The 20,430-nt window shown below is 37.4% G+C and overlaps 1 protein-coding gene across 2 annotated transcripts in view; it reads right to left on the bottom strand.

The window, feature by feature from the left end:
* The window catches only part of RAB3C (RAB3C, member RAS oncogene family), a 233,697-nt gene that overhangs the window by 197,865 nt on the left and 15,402 nt on the right, over positions 1-20,430 (bottom strand). For both annotated transcript variants that reach the window (XM_039869985.1, XM_039869984.1), the window contains exon 2: positions 14,826-15,053. In XM_039869985.1, the coding sequence (XP_039725919.1) occupies positions 14,826-15,053 (228 nt within the window). The remainder of the gene's footprint in view (positions 1-14,825; positions 15,054-20,430) is intronic.

Genomic DNA, 20,430 nt, shown 5'->3' with positions numbered 1-20,430 from the left:
TGAAATTAATTATTAATATTAATAATAATATTGCATGTCAACTATAATTGGAAAAAATAAAAATAAAAAAACATTTGAAAATCATTGTGGTATATGCTAAAGGGTTTGAGGATACCTATCTTTGCTTGAGATAGAGTACTGGAACCTTCTCTGTTTTAGTTCACGACATATTTAGAGACATAAAAAACTTAGTTGAAGGGAAATGGAGGAAGGATGCCTCTGGACTACAATATCTAAGAATGCAATTAATAGGAGGGAAAAGAAAGAATAAAGAGCAAAGCTAGCAACCAATGGGAAGTAGAACTGTATTAAGTCTTGAAGTGAGAGAAGAATGATAGGCAAGTAGGGAAAGAGGAGAAGGGGATGAGAAACAGGTAGACTCATTGTCAGATAGAGGATGTTAGAGACCCTGAAACTTCGATGCACATATACCCTCTGTCCCAGCTACCAGCTATTCCAAAGGATAGGCCTGCAGCTGGAAGCCACACTGGGGTCACCCTAAGGCTGTTCTCTGACTCCAGAAATCAGGAGAAAATCTTAGAAGAGTATTTAAGTCTACTCCTTCCCAGATCTTTCCTTGATCTTAATAGACTAAAGTAAACTTCCCTTCAGCTCTGGATGAGCAGATACCATGCGACAGGACATACTTTAGGCCACTTGGGACAGCCATTACCAAACTTTATTGCGTCAGACTCATCTGGAAAGCTCGTTAGTAATTCAGATTTCCTGGTTCTGCTCACAGTGATTCTGATTCAGTAGGCCTGGAATGAGGTCTAAATTCCACATTTAAAAAAAAAAAAAACTCTCCAAATGATCCTCACAAAGCTCTGCCTCCAGGACCACACTCTGAAGACCGTCTCCAGAGAGGCTGTGGTTGCTGCACTAAAATCAATGACTAGACACTCCTTTGGGAAACAATGGTGTTGACAGACCCCAGCAGAACAAAACAGTTCACCCAGGCCCCAACTACACACAGCCTTCTTTGGTTACTCTCATGTGTGTATTTCTCCCATATTCTGAGATTAACTCATCTGCAAACTTGAGTGCCTCCCAACTGTAGAATCACCTTTATGTTGCCTGAATAGGCATCATCAACAAGGCCAGACAAAAAGGTCTCAACAGGTCTTGGCTTTTATCAGTCAAGGTAAAATAAGGAGCCTCCATTCTTTCATCTCTGCCTTCAGTTCTAGGGAGCTATGTTATTATAAAACTCAATTTAGAATATCACTTTTAAAACCAGACCTACAGACCCTGTAACGTAGAGCAAAATGAAAAAAAACACTTTCAATTCTCTATCTCTTGTTTCCAATTGACTATAAATTTGTGAAGAATTCAGAAGTGGAAATGAAATTTTCTGAGTTTTGTATTGACCCAAAGGTTAATTGCTTTGCAAAATTTGAAAGGAAAGGGAAAAGAACACTACTATACTTTTTCTTAAAAGAGGCACAAATTGGTAGTTATGAAATTGTCTGGCTAAAATGAAATAAAGTGATTTATATCAGCACATTCTCTACCTTGAGAGTCTGGATCAGCCCTTCACAGAGTTGGTCTAAGTTGCAGGGTCCATGCAGGAAAGGAGACCCTACCCTGACACTTGCTGCTAAAAGCTCTGTCATTCCTTTAGTTAACAAGTTATTGTTTTAAATTTCAAATACCCTTAGGATATTTGAGACACTCTATCAGTCATGAATAACTAAATGTAAATTAACATTTAGCTTCTGATAAACTTTGAAAGACTAGGAGTTCAGAATCCAGGAGCTTGTTTTCATGAGCAATGCTCCCTCTGAAAATTTTGCCAAGAAATCAGATGGTTTCTCCACTCAGTTGCCCAATTTGTAAACTAAGTAGGGGTTGGGGTTAGGATTCATCACACTCATAACTTGCCTCCCTTTCTAGAATTGGGGGAGATTCTTGCCCCAGTGAGCCACATTTGGACAGGACCTACTTTATAGACCTTTGCACTTGCTATTGCAATATTGTTAATAGCTAGGTATAAAAGGTGTGTGTTTATGTTTTCATTGACTCATTCTCTCATCCAGACACGACTAGAAAACAAAAACTTCCTTCTGGTTCAGCCTCCATTTGCAAAGACTTGCACTCTTTGCTCTGAGCCTCAAATCTGGCTTCCAGGAAAGGCACGTATTATCAGATTTCCTTTCTTTCATTTGCCAGCATAAGGGAATATAAACCAGTACCTCCCTATAAAGATGTGCCTTTCCAGATATGTGTCAACAGAACTTAATCTTCAGCTGACATTATTAATAATTTATTTGAAGCCTAGAGCAATGGTACTCAAAATGTGGTCTGAGGGCCCCCAAGCCCTTTCAGGTCTATAAGGTCAAAATTATTTGAAATATAATATTAAGGTGTTATTTGCTTTTTCATTCTCATCTCTCACAAGTGCACAATGAAGTTTTCCAGAGGCTGCATGATATGTGATATAGCAACAGACGGAATGAGGAAATAGATATGAAAATACAGTTGTCTTCTATTAAAGTAAACATTAAAGAGATTTGCAAAACTGTAAAACAGTATCACTCTTCTACTTTTTTTGTTTTTAAAAATATAGTTTTTTTTTATTAAAAGTACAGATGGTTCTCGACTTATGATGGTTCAACTTAAGATTTTTCAGTCTTACAATGGTGAAAAAGCAATATGCATTCAGTAGAAATCATACTTTTTTGAATTTTGATCATGTTCCATGCTAGTGATTTGCAGTAGGATACTCTCTCAATGCTGGGCAGTGGCAGTGAGCTGTAGCTACTGGTCGGCCAAGTGATCATGAGGGTAAACAACTGATAGATATTCTACAGTGTACTGTGTTACCAGCATTTTTTTAAATATAGTGTTCTGAGCACGTTTAAGGTAGGCTAGGCTAAGCTACAATTTTCAGTAGGTTAAGTGTATTAAGTTCATTTCCCAATTATGATATTTTCAACTTACAATGGGTTTATAGGGCTGTAACTCCAGCATAAGTCAAGGAGCATCTGTATGTAATTTATGTTTATATGTAATGTGCTTATTATTTTTATTTTGAAATCAATTAATAAACATTTACTTTTTTCAGTTTTAATTTCTAATACAGTAAATATCAATAGATATGACTCACATACGCACATGCCCTTTGGGGTCCTCAATAATTTTTAAGAGTGTAAATGGATCCAAAAAATATGAGAACACTATATGAGGCACATTATACAGAATAGGCTATTCTTCAACAACCCTACAAGGCAAATATTGTCCTTATTTTATATAAAATAAAACTAGGACATAATAGAATTAAATATGCTCAGAATCAAAATGATCAGACACCAAAATCTATTATTTCTCCTTGTGCTGTCTCTCTTCCTGCTTTTATAAACCCGGCCTTTTGTTTGGTTTACTTGTGAGACTGAATATACGAAAGGACAATGGATAGACCATATATAAAAACAGAACTTTGACCCACAGCCTGCAGCAACCTGCCCAGGAAATCAACCTCCTTATCTCTAATAAACAGCACAGGACACCAGCTTGCTATTAAATAAGACTTGCAGGAAGCCAGATTGCTACCTCTAGTGACAATCCCATCATAACTGGACAAAACGGTCAGAACTTGATTAATAACTGACAGCTTCTCCTAATTTTGATCCCCACTTCCTAACAGGAGAAAGCCAACTATGCACCCCTAACCAAACACAAAGGATGCTCCACTTCTAATTGGTCTGCCTACAACTTCCTCTGCCATCAACCTCCAATCAGAGCAAACCTGAAGCCTTCCCTTTTCTTCACTACAAAGCTTTCCCACTCCTCCACCTGCTTTTCAGTCTCTGTCAAAATACAAGTGATGGTGGTGGAATCCTTTGCTCTATCAAGCTCAGCATAAATTGCCTTTGCTTTTCTCATTTGGCTGCTTTTCATTTAGTTCCACACTTCTTGCATATAGTCACCCAATTTGAGTGAAAATTAATAATATCCTTATGAAGCAGACATTAATGGCCATATATGTGTTCAAAGAGTCAAGTCTTTAGCAATATCTTGAACTTTTGATAGATTTATCCAATAAATGCCCATTAAAATAGGGAGAACCATATGAACGAAAGTTGTGAGATGTACCATATTATTCAAAGTATCAGGAGTATGACTATATGAAAATAACGTCATGTAATATCTATGATTCAAATTCCCAAAAAGTGTACTTGAGCTCTGTACCTTCTTATTTGATAACCAAATTGTTTTATATAGAAAATATTAATCTAAAACTATGTTCTTTATTGTCCTGGATATATGCCTTTGCCTTTCCAGATCCCATCAAATCCATGCTACTCTGTGTTCCAGGAGGTTAATTTGTATGAACCCCTAAAACTGCTAAGACAGGCTACCAGGAAAGGAGAATTCAGCCAATGACAGGCACAGGGCAGGAGGAATGAGAAGTCAGGGCATTTCTTTCCTGGCCCCTCCCTGTTGAGCCATTGATTAGCAGAGGCTGTGTTCTTCTAAAGACCAAGGCTTCAGGCCCTCTCCTACCGCTACAGTGACAGCTTCCCTCCGCCCCCCGCCCTGCAAGCTCCCAGCCCCCATCCCTTCAGTCCAAGAGGTGGTACTGGCTCTGGGGTCTGCACCATCCCTTATTGCTTCTCAAGACCCTGCACGTACCTTTGTAAAATCATTAAACTCTCCTAAATCACCCAGTGTGTTTCTCTCTGAAACCTTGTTGATATTTTCAACCACTTCTTTTTATTTTTATGTCTCTTTGTACTTTTCAGTTTATAATCTATAGTTTTGCACATGATGCTCTATAGACATTCTGAGATTGTTTAAGTTGTTTTCAAACACTGTCAACTTCTTGGTTTCTTCATTATCGGTCAGTGGGTTGAACAAAGTGATTTGTATCAGCTGATGTTCACACTTGCTATTTTATCTTGCTGGCTTAGCTGCCACTGTGGCAATGCTCAGGACTAGCAAAATTAGTGTTATGAGAGCAAAAGTGGAAGGGAAAAAATTCCTAACACTAAAAATAAGTACTATTCCATTTGCGAAATACTGTACTTTTTCCTTAAATCTACTTGAGAACTAAATATGGAGTAATTAAATGCATCATTTGTACCCAGATTTAAGCTATTTATATAATGCTAGAACAACTCGTCAGTTCAGTATCACTTTAAACAAATCAATAGAAAATTAACAATGAGCGACTTGGTGATACTCATAACACAGACACAGCCACATCTTAGAAGCTGCCAGTATCACTAGGCAATATCCTGAGGAAATTATATCTCAATGTTTATTTTAATAACAGCTCTCCATGGATCCAATGATTTATAATTATTTTGTTATAGTGCAGGACATCAATTTTATGAGCACTTAATAAACAAGCTGTATGGGTTTGCCTTCCCTGTGCAATTGATGACTCTATGTAAATGCACAGATGGCTACGAAACACCTCAAAAACACAGCTGACTGCACTTAGGCATATTAAAATCTATCAGTAGCTGGTGAGAGGAACCCAGGTGTCCGGAAGATGTTTCACTTTGTTGATACGCTTGTATATTTCATTACTATGTCAGGACACTAAAATTAATTTCTTCATCAAAATGTCTGTCTATATCAGAACTATGTCAATTTTTGGCCCAAAAAGTCTATTTGCAGTTCCAGAAGTATGAAATTAGACAGGTGAGGTCAATATCGTTTAAATACAGGAGGTTGAGAGAAATAAAAATGATTTATTTAGCACATACCATGTGTCAGGTACTATGCTAAGAACTTTATAAATATTTTTTTCTATCTTTACAAAAAGACTGTAAGTGAAGCATTATTATTATCCCCAGTTCACAGATAGAAAAACTGAGATACAGATAAGTTAATAACTTGCCCAAGGTCACAACACCTGTAAGTCTTAGAAAAAAGATTTGAACTGCAGATCTTGGCTTTGGAGAGCATTTTAATCACAAAACCACTATGTGATATTGTCGTCTTAGGAGAACAGATAAAAATAAGTCTAGAATAAGCCTAAGGTAAAACTAACAGCAGTGTGTTCAGGCAGATTTAACATTTTAGTTGATAAATATATGGAGATAATAATACACTAGTAAAACGGGGCTTCTGTGAGGTCGAATTAGACCTTCCGCACCCAATACACCAAAACTTGTGCATGTTAATAAAAAAGATTCTCTATCTCTCACTCTGAATCATTTTTCTTTAATTCAGCTAATGACAGTGAATTTCATTTACAGAAAAAGCATAACATTAAGTAAAAAATTAGAAGGGGAGAAGAAAGCAACTAGAAACATGAAGAGAGACAGAGTGATATTGAAGAAAGAAAAAAAACCCATAAACCTAAGACTACAGAAAATGTCCTATACTGTGACCACTGAATGGAGTAGCCCTCCCCAAAGGACTTACAATCCCAAAAGTCCAAGACAAGTGGGCTTATCATTCATGTTCTTAGTTTTTGTCCCCCGAAGGTAAGTAAATGTGCAAGACATGTTAGACAGATTTTCATTAAAATATTTAACTTGCTTAAAGTTTTGGCCATTTAAATATACAATTATCTGAAACTTCACTTCGAATTTCCATTCTCTGCTGCCAAAGAGGGTATTCCCATTTTTAGAAGATTTGAGAGTAGTAGTCAGGAGAGAAGTCAATGAAGGAACTAGGCTGAATGGAAGATCACAAGATCTATCAATCTGGATGGAATATATTGTCATAATACATTTCTAGAAAAAAATTTTCTCCATTGATTATTGGATACTTTCTGATTTTTTTTTAAATTAGAGAGTTATAAAGTTTAAAGTTATTCTAAAGGCACAAAAGAGCTGTGTGATCAGGAAGAAATTATTTAACCTCTGAGTCTTGGTTTCCTCATACTTTTAAAAAGACCTATATTAATACCAACATTTTGAGGTAGTTGTAAGTATTAAAAATAAAATATGCTCAGTGGCTGGTCCAGAGCAATTACTCAAAAATGGCACTTACAGAGAAAGGATGTAGTAGAATGAGTTAAGAGAAAAGGCTCCAGAACTAGGTGGGGCTCACACTCAAATCTACTAACTCCTTGTTAGCTATGTGGCCTTGGAAAAACTATCCACACTCTGTGCCTCAGTTTCCTCATCTGTAAACTGAAGATAGACCAGCATCTATCTCATGTGTTCTTGGGTGGATTACATGACTTAATACCTGTAAACACATACAACTATATCTGGCACATTAGAGATCACTGAATGGCAATTCTGTTTTTGTTTTAGTTGAGTCCACCCCGCCATTCCCAAGATCAGATAACTGATGCTTAGAAAAGTTAAGTCATATTTGCCCAATCCAGCCTCCTGCCCCAATGCCTAAACCCACTTTTGCCTGCACGTTCCCACTGTATGTTCCCCTTCTACACTAGTCGTAACTGCTTCTCGTCAGCCACATGTGTCCTTCAGTCTCTACAGACACGCAGGGAAATTTTCTGCAAAAGCAGATGTGAATGGCCATAAAGCTGATTGAAGATTAAGCTTTAGGTTCCTCCCAAGTCATGTGTTCACATGGTCATCTGCTTTTTGTTCCTTTTGCAAAAGTAAGCTATTTTTGTAATGTGCTCCTTAAAGAGGTTTACCAAAATGTAAAAGCTTCAGGCTCCAATAATTAAATGCACTCTTTCTCAAATGGAGGGGAAAATGTGAGAAAAGTCAGTATTTGATAAACAGTAGAAAATTAACACTCTATTTGAAGCTATGGTGGGAAAAAAATCAGAAAACAAAAACTCTGGCTTTTAAAAAGGGAGAGGGAGAGGAAGAAGGAGAAGAGAGAGGGGAGGAGTGAGAAAGGGAGAGAGAACTTGAGCACGTGAGAGAACATGCTAGCTCATCCCTATTCTTCCAATGGCTGGCTCCTTCTTAACCTCCAGGTCTCAGCTCAGTTATTTCATATAAACCCTCCTTGACCATCTAACGAAAATAGGCTTCCCTTCCCTGTTGCTATTTTTCATTTATCAAATTGCTATGATTATTTCTTCAGAGCACTATCGCAATCTATATTTTTTATGTATTTACTTTCAATCTCAAATTCTTTCAGTGTCTGACACATAGTAAAAAATAAATGTTGACTGAGTGAATGAATGAAGAATGAATGAATGAACAAATAATTCCTTTTCATTTGTCAGTTCTTGGTTCAGATATAGATGTGCTCAGAAAGCCTTCTCAGAGTCCTCAAGACTGGGTTAGGCATCTTTCCTGTGTATCTTGTGCTCATGCCTCCTGGGCATTTATCACAGCAGATGAACTTCTCTCTTCACTCATCTAACTCTCACTCAGATGGCTGGCTCCTTACAGCAGACCCTGTGCATCCTTTGCTACTATATCCCCAGCACCTAACACTGTACTCAGCACACAGTAGGCACCAACAAATATTTCACATGATTAAATTACCTGATTGAGTACAAAAGTCTGAGAGTTAATACACTATTTAGGAAAGAAGAAAATTAAGATTTAAGTTAGTTTTATGTCAAACATTGAACTAGGTATAAATATTTATTATTGCAAATACTTAGCAACTAAGGAGTAGGTGTTATTTTCTCCTGTTTCACAAGTGAACGAACAGAGGCTCCAAGAAGTTAAATCTTAAGGTCACACAGCTAGTGAGATCAGGGTCAGCATTAGAATGGCAATCGCCACATTCTGAAGTCCCTGCTCATGCCGCTGGGCCACTCCGCCCTCTAATACAGGGAGTAATCCTTTCTCCCATGTTTGTCTTCCTGTCTGCCCACGTAGCCAGTAAGCTCTATTAAGCCAGGAACAAAGTTTGTACCATCTCTCAGATTTTGTCAATGCTGAGAAGACTGGTTTAAACTCAGTGAGATACGGGGGTTGCTGCTTTCAACTGTCTGACAATGAATGTTTTCATGCATCTTGACATTTCACACATAGTATCAGCTTCCTCTCAGGAGTTAAACTAAATCTTGCCTTTCTCAATCTCTCAGGAAAAGCAGATGCAAGTAAGAAGAAATGTGATGGAAAGAAAAGAGCATACAAGTGACAGCACGAGGAATGATCTTGGCAGCTGTCACTGGCTTCAGTGGTTCTCTTATGGAGCTCGTCTAAGCAGAAAATGTTGGTTCCTTATAAACAGACTGGAAGGTTTGCACACCATACTTAAATAAGTAGGCAGGGTGACTAGGCCTCGTATAAACTCTCCTTGATCATCTAATGAAAATAGCCTTCCACTTCCCTGTTTCTGTGCACCAAATGTAGAGATTACAGACAGAAGTATTTTCCCATAGGTATTCATTCCATTTTACTCAGCTTCTTCCTTCCATGCGCTATTTTAATGAAGTTTCCTCGACACTGAAAACAGGCATTCTGAATGTATAGCAAGAAGTTAGTTGAATGTGTTCCAGTCCCTCATGCTGTGCAGACAAATCACTTGGCCTCCCCAGATCTCATTTACACTGTGTGGTCAACTGCAGGCTTCAGATTCAGTGCTCTGGTTAGAATACTGCTTCTGACATATCCTAGCTGTGACCTTAAGCAAATCCTTTATCTTTCTGATTCTGTTTCCTCGCATATTATTAACAGAGTTAATAATATCATTTTCCCTCATGAGGTTATTGCAAAAAATAAATTCTAAAATGCATATTAACATAAAATGCTTACTTTATGGGGCAATGCAAGGTTCAATAAATGATGCTATTATTAGTTGTATTATCAAATGAGGGGCTGGGCCAGAAAATCGTTAAGATCATTTCCTGGCCCAATGTCCTAGGTCTCCAAATACTGAGACCCAGAAATGCACTGAGCCTGCGATAAGAGTTATTGAAAACACAAGCAACTGCCAGAGGGGAATCAATGACAGAAGCCACCCTGGGGATCCAACAACCCGCCATCTGTATTAAGCATGTCTTTTATTTTCTATATTCTTATGCTTTGACATCTGGGGCCCTGTGGACCCTGGAGGGACCACCCTCCCCAGAGTTAGCCACATCCTAGAGACAGTAAACAACTCAATGGAGTTCACTTTTCAAATGCAAACCAAACAATCCAGAGCTCAACCCCCAACCACCTCCCTTATTGGGCTCTCATTCTCTGGGTCATTATCCATCTGCCCTAATCACCCAGGGGTCAGGTACCAGAAAACTAAGGAGAGTCCTCATGCCCTGGGTCTGCTGAAATTAATCAAACTGGCTAATCCTAAACCTGCATACCCTGACTCACCTATTCCTTCTGTGGAAACCACAATAGAGGCGCTTATTAACAGTTTCCCCTTCTGTCTCTCCATCTCATACCCTGTGTGACCCCTCCCCAAGCCCATGTGCCCTCTCTAGCGATCTATGAGTATAAAACGCTATCTTTTCAATGGCAGTTGTCTCCTGATCTATTGGCCTTGCCATACCTAAATAATAATAAAACCTATATTTTAAAATGTCCTCTTCCTGCAGGCCATGGCTAGGGAAGCAGGGCTTGCATCCTCTTGGTTTACTCAACCATCTTCTGCCTTAGACTGTGACATAGTTACTGCCTGCATATATGATTGCAGAATGAGAATCAGAATCCCTTTGGTTGCGTGTGGCCAGAAGCACATGCTTGACAAGCAGATGACGCCTTTGTGAAAGGGCAAAGGCAGCCCCTCCTGGAGCCAAGCCCAGCTCAGCAGGTGGAACTCTGGCCTGAGAGCAGCTCCACCTGACCCCTTGGCTGGTGCCCTTGTTCTGTACACAACTTGTGTATCCGAATATGGCAGCCCTGGCCTCTGAACACCCTGAGAATAAGTTTCCTATTAACTAAGCCTGGTCAGAGCTCAGAAATAAAGAAGGGAAGTTTGTGTGTGTATGGGGAGAGCGGGGGAAGACAAGGAGTAGTGAAAGGTAACAGTGAGAAAAAGAATGCAAATGATAAAATGCTTGTTATAATTTTAAGGAAACAGTAATCCCTCTGCTTGCTTGCCCTTCTGTCCATTTTTAAACCTCTATTCTCTAATTAAGCTATAGATTTTTCAAGCTAAATCTTCTATTAGTTAGAATCAATCCTGATTTCAAGGCTTGAACAATGTAGACTCAACTGAAAAAAAAGATCCATGTGCTTTCTTTAAACAAAGGAAATTACCATTTATTAAGGGGAACCACTGTCAAGTCTGGCTTCCTATACAGTCTAATTTCAAAAATTACTATCAGTCTTTACTTTGCAGATTGCTCAATGTTCTTATAGTAGTTATCTAGATACTGAAAATAAATAGTGAAAATACTAACAAAGAAGATAATCTTAGTAGGGGATACTATATTATTTTCAATCTTCTCACAGGGAGGAAATTCACTCTATATGGCATTTCTCAATGTTAAACTACTTTTTTAAATTAGAAGCAAAATATTATAGACCCCAGCTTTGAAATATTTTTCTATAATTAAAGTGAAAAACCATACTAAATTTTTCCCCAATATATTCATAACAGTATTACACACAAAATAACCAAATAACCAGCCCAAATACATGTAATCTCCAAAATTTTGAAAAATTCTGATTTGAGAATCATATAAATGATAATAAAAGTGCAATAAGAACTGTTAGCACAGTGCAGGATGGGGGATTCATAAATACACTCATAGAATACACAGTTTGTAACTAAGTACAAATGGATGATATTGCTAATAAACGAGTTTATTGCCAAGCAATAATGAACTTCCACAGAGAAGTATCTGTAACATGTCCAGAAATATCAATGTTTCTAGTAGCCATTAAAATGCTTTATTTGAATATGGACTGTTGAAAATCCAATAATTCATTTTGTGGACTCAGACAACCCCTTCACAGCACAGGCAAAAATCAAACCATCAAGTAAAAAATGTGAGTTTTTCCATTCAGGCTCCTCTCTCCTGACATTTTAGAAATGCTACTTGAAATCCAGCTTCAAATTTGATGCTCCTATGCCTGATGGAGTCCACTGGCAATCAGGTGTGAGGTTTATCACAACTGTCATAATATAGCACTTACCTTGAGAGTGAACTTGGTATAGCAGCAATCACATTGGATTTTAGTAAACTGTACTCTGGCACTAACTATAAGGTAAAGTCAAATTACTTGACCTCTCTATATCGTGGATTCCTAATCTGGAAGTAGTTCTATTTATGGGCAGTTTAATATTAGTATAGTGATCAGAATCATCAATCTCTACAGCCTATCTTGCTTGGTAAAGGTAATAATGCACTGAACTCATTCACAATGGTTTTCATAACTATGAAATCATTTTGCTTCTCTTCCTCTAAAATATAATAGGCTGAGATAGCGTGATATAAGAAAAAGTACATATTTGGTCTTCTTCCACATTCCTGGAATAGAGCTTCTAAAACCATTGGAATTCCCTGTGTGACAGGGGTGAAAAGAGCATCTTTTGTGATTCATAACAAGCCTCTTTCAATCATATCAGAATTTTCCACTTTATCAGAGTTTACACTAATGAGGTGACTCTTGGTAGGCCCCGAGATAGCTTCAGCATGGGGTCTGGTTGAACAGACCATGTGATAAAAGGGTTGGAACTTTCAGCCCCACCCCTCTGACCTCCAGGAAGAAAGAGGTGATGAATACCAGGTTAATCACCAATGGCCAATGATTTAATCAATCAAGGCTGTGTAAAATGGAAGTTCTATAAAACTCCTAAAGGATGAGGCTTGGAGAGCACCTGGATTGGCGAACACATCAAGGTTCTGGGAGGGTGACATGCCCAGAGAGGACATGGAAGCAACATCCATAGAGGCCTGCCCTATGCTTTGCCCTATGCTTCTCTTGCATTTGACTGTCCCTCAATTGTATCCTTTATAATAAACTAATAATAATAAGTATATTGTTTTCTTGAGTTTTGTGAACTGTTCTGGCAAATTATTGACCCTGAGGGATGGGGTTGTGGAGACTCCCAATTCATAGCCTATAGTTCAGAAGTACAGGTGGCCCAGACTTGTGGTTTGTCTCCGAAGTGGGGGGAGAGGCAGTCTTGTGAAACTGAGCTCTTACCTGTGGAGTCTTTGCTAACTCCAGATAGTTAGTGTCATAATTGAATTAAATTGAAGGACAGCCAGTCAGTGTCCTCAGAGAATTAAAGAATTGCTTGGTCTTCCAAACCCACACATTTGGTGTCAAAAGTGTTGTAAGTAGAAACAAACTGTAGTATAGGCTAAGATGACCGTGGACATCTTAATAAATTCTTTATACATTAATATAAGTATATAAAAATACCATAAGTTGTGAAAAATAGTTAATTGGTAATTAAATGCAATTAAATGACAAATTGTCCATTTCAAATACATTTCCAAATAAATGATTTGTTGAAGTCCTTACACAATAAGAACTGTATACAACTAAATATTTTCCAGCATACTTACATTGCAGCATGAAGCAAAAATCCCTAGAATTACTGTGGTCATACCTATAGTGAGGTATAACACCCTGTTATTCCTTATCATATCTTTCCCTGCATGCCTCCATTCATTAAGATGATAAAACTCTTTCAAAAACATTTTCTTTAACATTCCAGAATACATCTTCTAAGGTTGCCATCTTCACAAAAACAACACCATATTCAAGAAGACTTCTTAATATAAAGCAAAGGGTACTAGGCCTACATTTCTAAGTTTTTACCTGAGTTCTAATTAGACTTGAAGACTCTGGAGTTAGAATAAGTAAAAGAGTTATAATCTATTGTAAACTACGTAAGAGGATACCTGTCTATGTATTTATCTGCATCTTTAAATTTTACCCCTAAGAGCTTTAAGGTATGTAAAGGTTACCTAGTTTATATAAATATTTTAGTAAAGGGTTCTTTTGTTTTAAAAAAGTTTAAATACTTTACCCCAGAATTTGTCTCTTTCAACTTTCTATATTTGAGGAGGGAAGGTTATCATTGGCCCTACAGATCAACCCTGGAACCAGCACCAAATAGTAGTAGATATCAGAATTGTCTCAGAAGAAGGTAGAAACCTCACTTCTTGGTAAATGCCTCAAGTCAAGTGGGTACAGCTCAAATCAATTTGAGTGGCAGAGGTACAAATGAATAAGTACAAATGAATAGGAAAAGGGGGCCAGAACTAACTGGGAAAACATTCTACCATTGTACCCATACATTATATCATGTACATAAAATGTTTAGTACATAATCATTTCTTGGTGTAAACTTTTTGGTTACTTCATCTCTTATATTACCTTAAACCTGCTACCTACACACATTTTTCTTCTGTTTTTCGCTTGCTATTCACTTTATCTGAACAATTTAGTTAAGGAATCTCTGATTTTCTGCAGGGGGCTGGGGAGGGGCAGAAAGCTAGCAAAATGGTCTCAAAACTTACTGGAGAACTTTTGCCTTGGGAAAAACTCTGTTTAAAATAAATATTTCATTTCATTTGTCCTGTTTTGTTTGTGTAGATAAGCATAACTGTTAGAGCTGAGAACGCGAATTCTGTGGAGTACGAATAGACCACGTGCAAAGTTATACTGGGAATTTTTGAAACAACTAACTTAAGCTTTCTTTTTCATCACCCAGAACAAAGTGCTTCCTGTGACCTAAAAGTCTAGGTCGTCTCTGCCTGTTTTGTGGATGAGAAAAGTGGCACAGAGGATTCATAGACTTGCCCAACACAACAGACATTTAGATTTTCTCTTTTCTGTAGACCCTTAAGAAGCATCACTTGACAACAAGACATAATGCAGTTTCCAAAACCTGGAGAGGCATCACTCTACTGTCTTTGAAACAGAATGATCGACAGCAAAGAACCTGGAAATGGAGGCTTCTGAACCCTATGGAGGCAGAACAAGGCAGAAAGCTTTTTTTCTTATATACATATATGTTCAATGCCCTAGACTGAAGAACACTATCAGTTCAAAGTCACTTACCCAAATCTGAAGCTTGATTCTCTTTTCATTTTTGAATACAGTTTTTACTTTGAAATCGATCCCAACTGTGCTGACAAATGCAGATGTAAAGGAGTCGTCCGCATAACGGAACAGAAAAGATGTTTTCCCCACACTGCTATTGCCTATGATGAGCAACTTGAACATGTAGTCAAAGTTCTGATCAGATGAGTCTTTCTGGCCATACCTGGCATCTTGGGCAGAGGCCATCTGTGGTAAAAACAAAAGAGGTGTGGATCAGTCTCCCATTTGAGATGAAGCTAGCAGCATGCTCATTATTGGCTTTGCCAGAAACAGATGTCAGACCACTCAAGAGACAAGTTGAGAGTGCTCCCCAGTCTTCCTCTGATGCTGGTATCCATGGCAATAATTCCCTGCTGGAAGACAGAACAGCAAATCTTACAGTTCTTTCCAGCTGTGTTGGTGTTTGTCACTGCTCAGCATTCAGAACCAATCAAAGACACCAAAGGGGACATCTATAAGGGTAACATGAAAAGCAAAGATATGAGGAATTGGCCAAGGCATGTGGGCTCTGTAACTTTATAATCCCAGTGATGGAGACACCAAAGTGACTGAACAGCAGGGTGTTTCTTACTGAAGTATCTGAATTATTAGAGTGTCTCTTATTTTCTAGGGAAGCATAGTCAAATCATATCTCTATTTCATCTATTAATATCACATTCAATCAACATCTGAACATAAATGGCAATCTCTTTAAAATTAAAAATAATGATGATGGCAAGTATATATGGTTCAAACAATGTTCCAGGAACTGTTAATTTATTTAACCCTCACAACAACCCCATGAGGTAGGTTCTTTTATTATTTGCATATTAAAAGGAGAAAACTGAGGCTTAGAAATATCAGGTCATATACTCAATTTCATACAAGTGATGTGTATTAGAGGCAGGATTCAAATCAGGCAGTGCGGTGCCAGGGCTCATGTTCTCAACCTCCAAGCTATTTCCCAATGAGGACTAGGAAGATATGCATGTACACTCTAAAAGGTGATGTGGGAAATAGTCATTGTGAGATTTATCAATGAAGAATCCTGCCCATATTCAGACCTCAGCTCTACCACTTACTAGATGTTTGACCTTGAGTTTGTTATTTTTAAATTGGTATACCTCACTTTCCTCTTTCACATGAAAAAAAATATTACCTAACAGAATGCCTGTGAAATATACAGATATAAATGCTTTATATCTGTAAAGCAAATGTGTAAATCACCTGGCATAACACATAGAATGATCTCTATTATTAATTACAAATGCTTCAGGTAGATGTAGATATTTTTATTTTTTTCTCTTTTTTGGTGGGGGGGAACGATCATCCTAACATCTACCAAAAATAACACTGCATTACTTCTAAGTACCATTTGGCTCAATATAGAAAAGAAGAATTTAGAATGGTGAGTCACACTGATTAGTACATTCACTTATTAACTTTTCTGATGCTATGAATTCTTTGGCAATTATTGTGCTGCCCAATAAGGTAGCCACTAGTCATATGTGCCTTTTTATACTTAAATTAATTAAACTTAAATAAAATTTAAAATTTAGTTTCTCAGTCACACTAGTCATATTACAAGTGCACAATTGCCACAGGTAGCCAACGGCTACCATATTGACAGCACAGGTACAGAGCATTGTCAGAAGTGCAGAAAGGTCTAATGAATAGTGCTAGGCTAGATAGTCTTTTTTCATTTCCCATAGTCTAATTGACAATTACAACCTTCTTATGGGGGATAGCAAAGAGAGAACCTCTAGCAGATAATGGAGCACTAGAAATAGGAAATAAACAGTAAATAGTGCTCAGCCTTATCTAAGATAACGATGGATGTTAAAGTCAAGTGTGTGTATGTTTATAGACAACTGAGGGAAAGAGAGAAAGAGAAATGGTAACATATTCCCTTTTTGCAAATATTTATTGCTAATAAGGGAACCCAATTATATATATATATGAATAAGGACAAAAAAATCTGTATATATTATAAAATTTAAAAACAATAAAAATTCTAATTGCATTTCATACTTTATTAAATATAAACTTAAGCATTTCTCTTATTAAGTCCATGTAACCACACTGATGTCCTCAGTAGTTACAACTTGTAACAAGTGTTTGCCAGTGGGCAAAATTGGGCCACTATAACAGGCATATATCATCACTTTCCTTTCTGGCCTGGGAGTCTACATGCTAAGATAAACCTCTCCCAACACAAGCACCAGCCAAGGACAAAAACAGGATTATAATTCTTGACTATCATTTTAAACAATGATATCTTGCTTTGATGACTCCTGATACTCCAGAAAGCCAGATAAATGTGTGTTTTTTTGGCACTCACATTCCTGTAGACATAGTCTTTTTAACAATTAACACTCACCCCTTATGGACCTCCTAAGTGCAACCAGGGGTGCAAATGGCCTTCATTAAGATCTTTTTACCATCTTTTATATGAACCATCCCAGATCCCATCTTCTGGATTAAGAATGTTTGCTAAGGCACAGTCAGAAAACGGACACTACAAGTTTCTTAGAGATGCTCATTTACTCAGCCTGACGGCCTACCATGTATTGTACCCTACCACCCTAAGGTGGTATTCCAACTGAGTTCTGTGGATCTCTGGGTTGCCTCAAAAGAAAATATAATAAATTTTCTGCTGCTATCAATACCAAGTCCTATTCCAAAATTAGACTGATTCCAAAATCTGTAGAAATATAGATATCAACAATATAGACTTTTTGAATATAACTGTGGAGATTTAGATGGGGAAAACAATATGAGAAATTGAATGTGTTCAATTTCAAGGGCTGATATACCTTGTATAGGCTGCAAAGGAGGTGAGGGGAGCACACAGGGTGTCTGGGATGAGGGAGGACAAAGCTGCTAGATATGTAGATCCAGAGCCTCTAAAACATTAATTCGAAAAGTTTCCTAACCCACTATTCTGGAAGATTTTTTTTTTTTACTATTTCCTGATTGATATCCTCAATAAGATTCACAGAGAGCCAAAAAGATAGGCATTAGGTATGTATATGTATTTTATTAAACTTTAGAATAATGAAATAAATCCTGGCTTGTCCTAATGCCTTGCTCAGAACAGAAATGAAGCAATTCGACAGTATATAAATGTCAAAGGAAAGTATAGACAGTTACTATGTAAATTTACTGATACTCTAAATATTAAGTCATGAACATTTTCAAAAGTTTTATAGTTGAAATTTGAAAACATGCGTGGTCATCAAATAACCTCCCACAGAGCAAGTTGAATTTCATAAAAAAATATATAAAAGATAACTCTTTAAATTACATTAATTTTGAATTAATATCCAAAACAATAATAATCGTAGAGCTAGAAAAAATCATCAGGGTAGTCCAACTTCCCACTCACCCCAAGAGTCTCTTTTGCCAATATCTCAGCATCTCAGATTAGTACGGTAGCCTAGCCCTTCATACTGAGTGACAGAAAGTTTACTAGGCTGTGAATTAGCCTACTTCACTGCTGAGCAGCTGCATTTGTTATAAATTTCTCTCTTAGATTTGAGTTAAAATCTTCTCTATAGCTTCTGCCCATCTGTTCTAGATTCTGCCTGATGAATCAAGAGAGAGTTGATTCCTCTCCCATCTGAAAGAACTTCAGGTGTCTTAGGAACCAATCATGGCCCCATAAGCTTTATCTCCTTCTGCTTGAATGATCCCAACTGCTTTAGCTTCTCTCTCTTTAGTATCTCAGGACATGTCTGAAATACCCCCACACATCCTGCTGGGTTAAAATGAACAATTTTCCAGTTGTCAAAGTCACATGTGTGACTCCTGCAATTGGTTGCAATATTCAAAATATTTATCTGGTCAGTGCAGAATAAAATGAGACTATCATGTCCTATCACAATTGACTTAAACAGCAAAGTATCCTAAAATGCTCAGTACTTTTTGCACATTAATTGTGATAAACATAGGTCTCCCTTAGCCCCATCCCATACTTGGGTAACTTATTTTTTAATGGACATGTCAACCTTTACATGTACCCTATTATATTTCATTTTTTTGTTTTGATTTGCAATTTGATTCTGATCTGATAATTTTATGTCCTTTCATCAAAAATATTAGTTATCCATTCCATAATGTGTCATTTTTGCTTGATGAGTATAATTTAATATACTCATTTAAGACACTGATCAAAATGCTAATCAGATTATAGATGAATAACAATGAACTTTTTATCCCATTGAATATATAAATCTATGGATAAGACCTCTACAATATGTCATTAAGGATTTGGAAAGTTTTGAACAAATCCTTAACCTCTGAGAGCTGGTGCCTTGGAAAGGTACTGTGCTACCCTCTATGTATGCTCTGGTTCAATAGCAGGTTAATGGATCATGGACTTAATTGATGTGTCATTTCCAATTTCAATTCTAATTTCCTCAGAAGTCCCATTGACCAGGGACCAAACAAATTACCTCTGACTAACACATGCAACCACAGCCTACTTCAGAATTTTTGACATTTGTTTTTTAAAATAAATGGGAAAAGCAAATTATTTTCAAGGATCCCCTTGGGCACTTAAGAATCTAATTTGATCTAAGCCATTTTGTGGCTCTAATAGAAAAATAAAAATAAGTCATTTTAACTGTACTATGTTCTAGCTACTCCTACTGATAATAGCCTGAGGGTCGGTGGGAGGAAAAATTAGGGTAAATTATCCAAAAAAAGAAAATGCAAGTCTTTAAAATTGGATGGGTTGAAAGTAAGGATGGGACGTATGTATTTGATATGTAGAAATACATAAAGTAGTTTCAAATCTCAATTGTTATTACTTGGGGGAAAATAAAATTAAAAAATAAAAAGAATTATTCCTGAGAGTTCCAATGTAAAGACTACAACTTTAAAACCAAGAAAGAAAACATTAGAAGTTAGGATTTCCAAACGTCCATCATCTGGCTTCTAGGTGGCTTCTCCTAGTGAAGGTCCCTGTCTGTGCTCAGTTTGCTGTCTCCCTGTTTGTCTTTCAGATAGACTGGAATTGTGATGCTCTTTGCAGTTTCCAGCCAGCAATTTCTCTATGTGTCTGCTATTGTTTGCTCTGGCAAGAGCCAGTTGAGATGCAATAAAACACTCCTAGTGTCCTGAGGACACATTACCATTGAGCAGAGAGGATGCCGTCCAGGGAACTGGAATCGGCCAAGGTACTACAAGACATAATTCCAACCCTGGCTTCTGAAATAAAGGGCCTGGAAAAGTAGGGCAGTATGCAGAAATCGTCTTTGTCTCTTTATGTTAGCAAGGAAGGAATTATTATTTCACGGGACTCACAGGAGAATGTCGATGATGACATGCCAAATTACGGTAATGTTTCCAAGAGACAAGTCACTGTATGTCTTAAAGGTACTCCTCAAGCTAAATTTCACTGTACTACTTTCCAACTGTCTCTGGATCTCCATCTCTTGCATAACTTCTTTAGCAGATGTGGATAACTCACAGATTATGCATAGAATGGTAAAATACCTGCCACGACAGCTCTTACAGGCACTGTACTGTGTGTTTTATATTAGCGCACTTATTCCTTTCACCGTCCCCATATATCGCT

This window comes from Pteropus medius, unplaced genomic scaffold (genome assembly GCF_902729225.1).
Source record: "Pteropus medius unplaced genomic scaffold, Ma_sr-lr_union100, whole genome shotgun sequence".
Classification (NCBI taxonomy): domain Eukaryota; kingdom Metazoa; phylum Chordata; class Mammalia; order Chiroptera; family Pteropodidae; genus Pteropus; species Pteropus medius.
The sequence above is the reverse complement of the archived record's forward strand: the minus strand, read 5'-3'. Positions and strand labels throughout refer to the sequence as shown.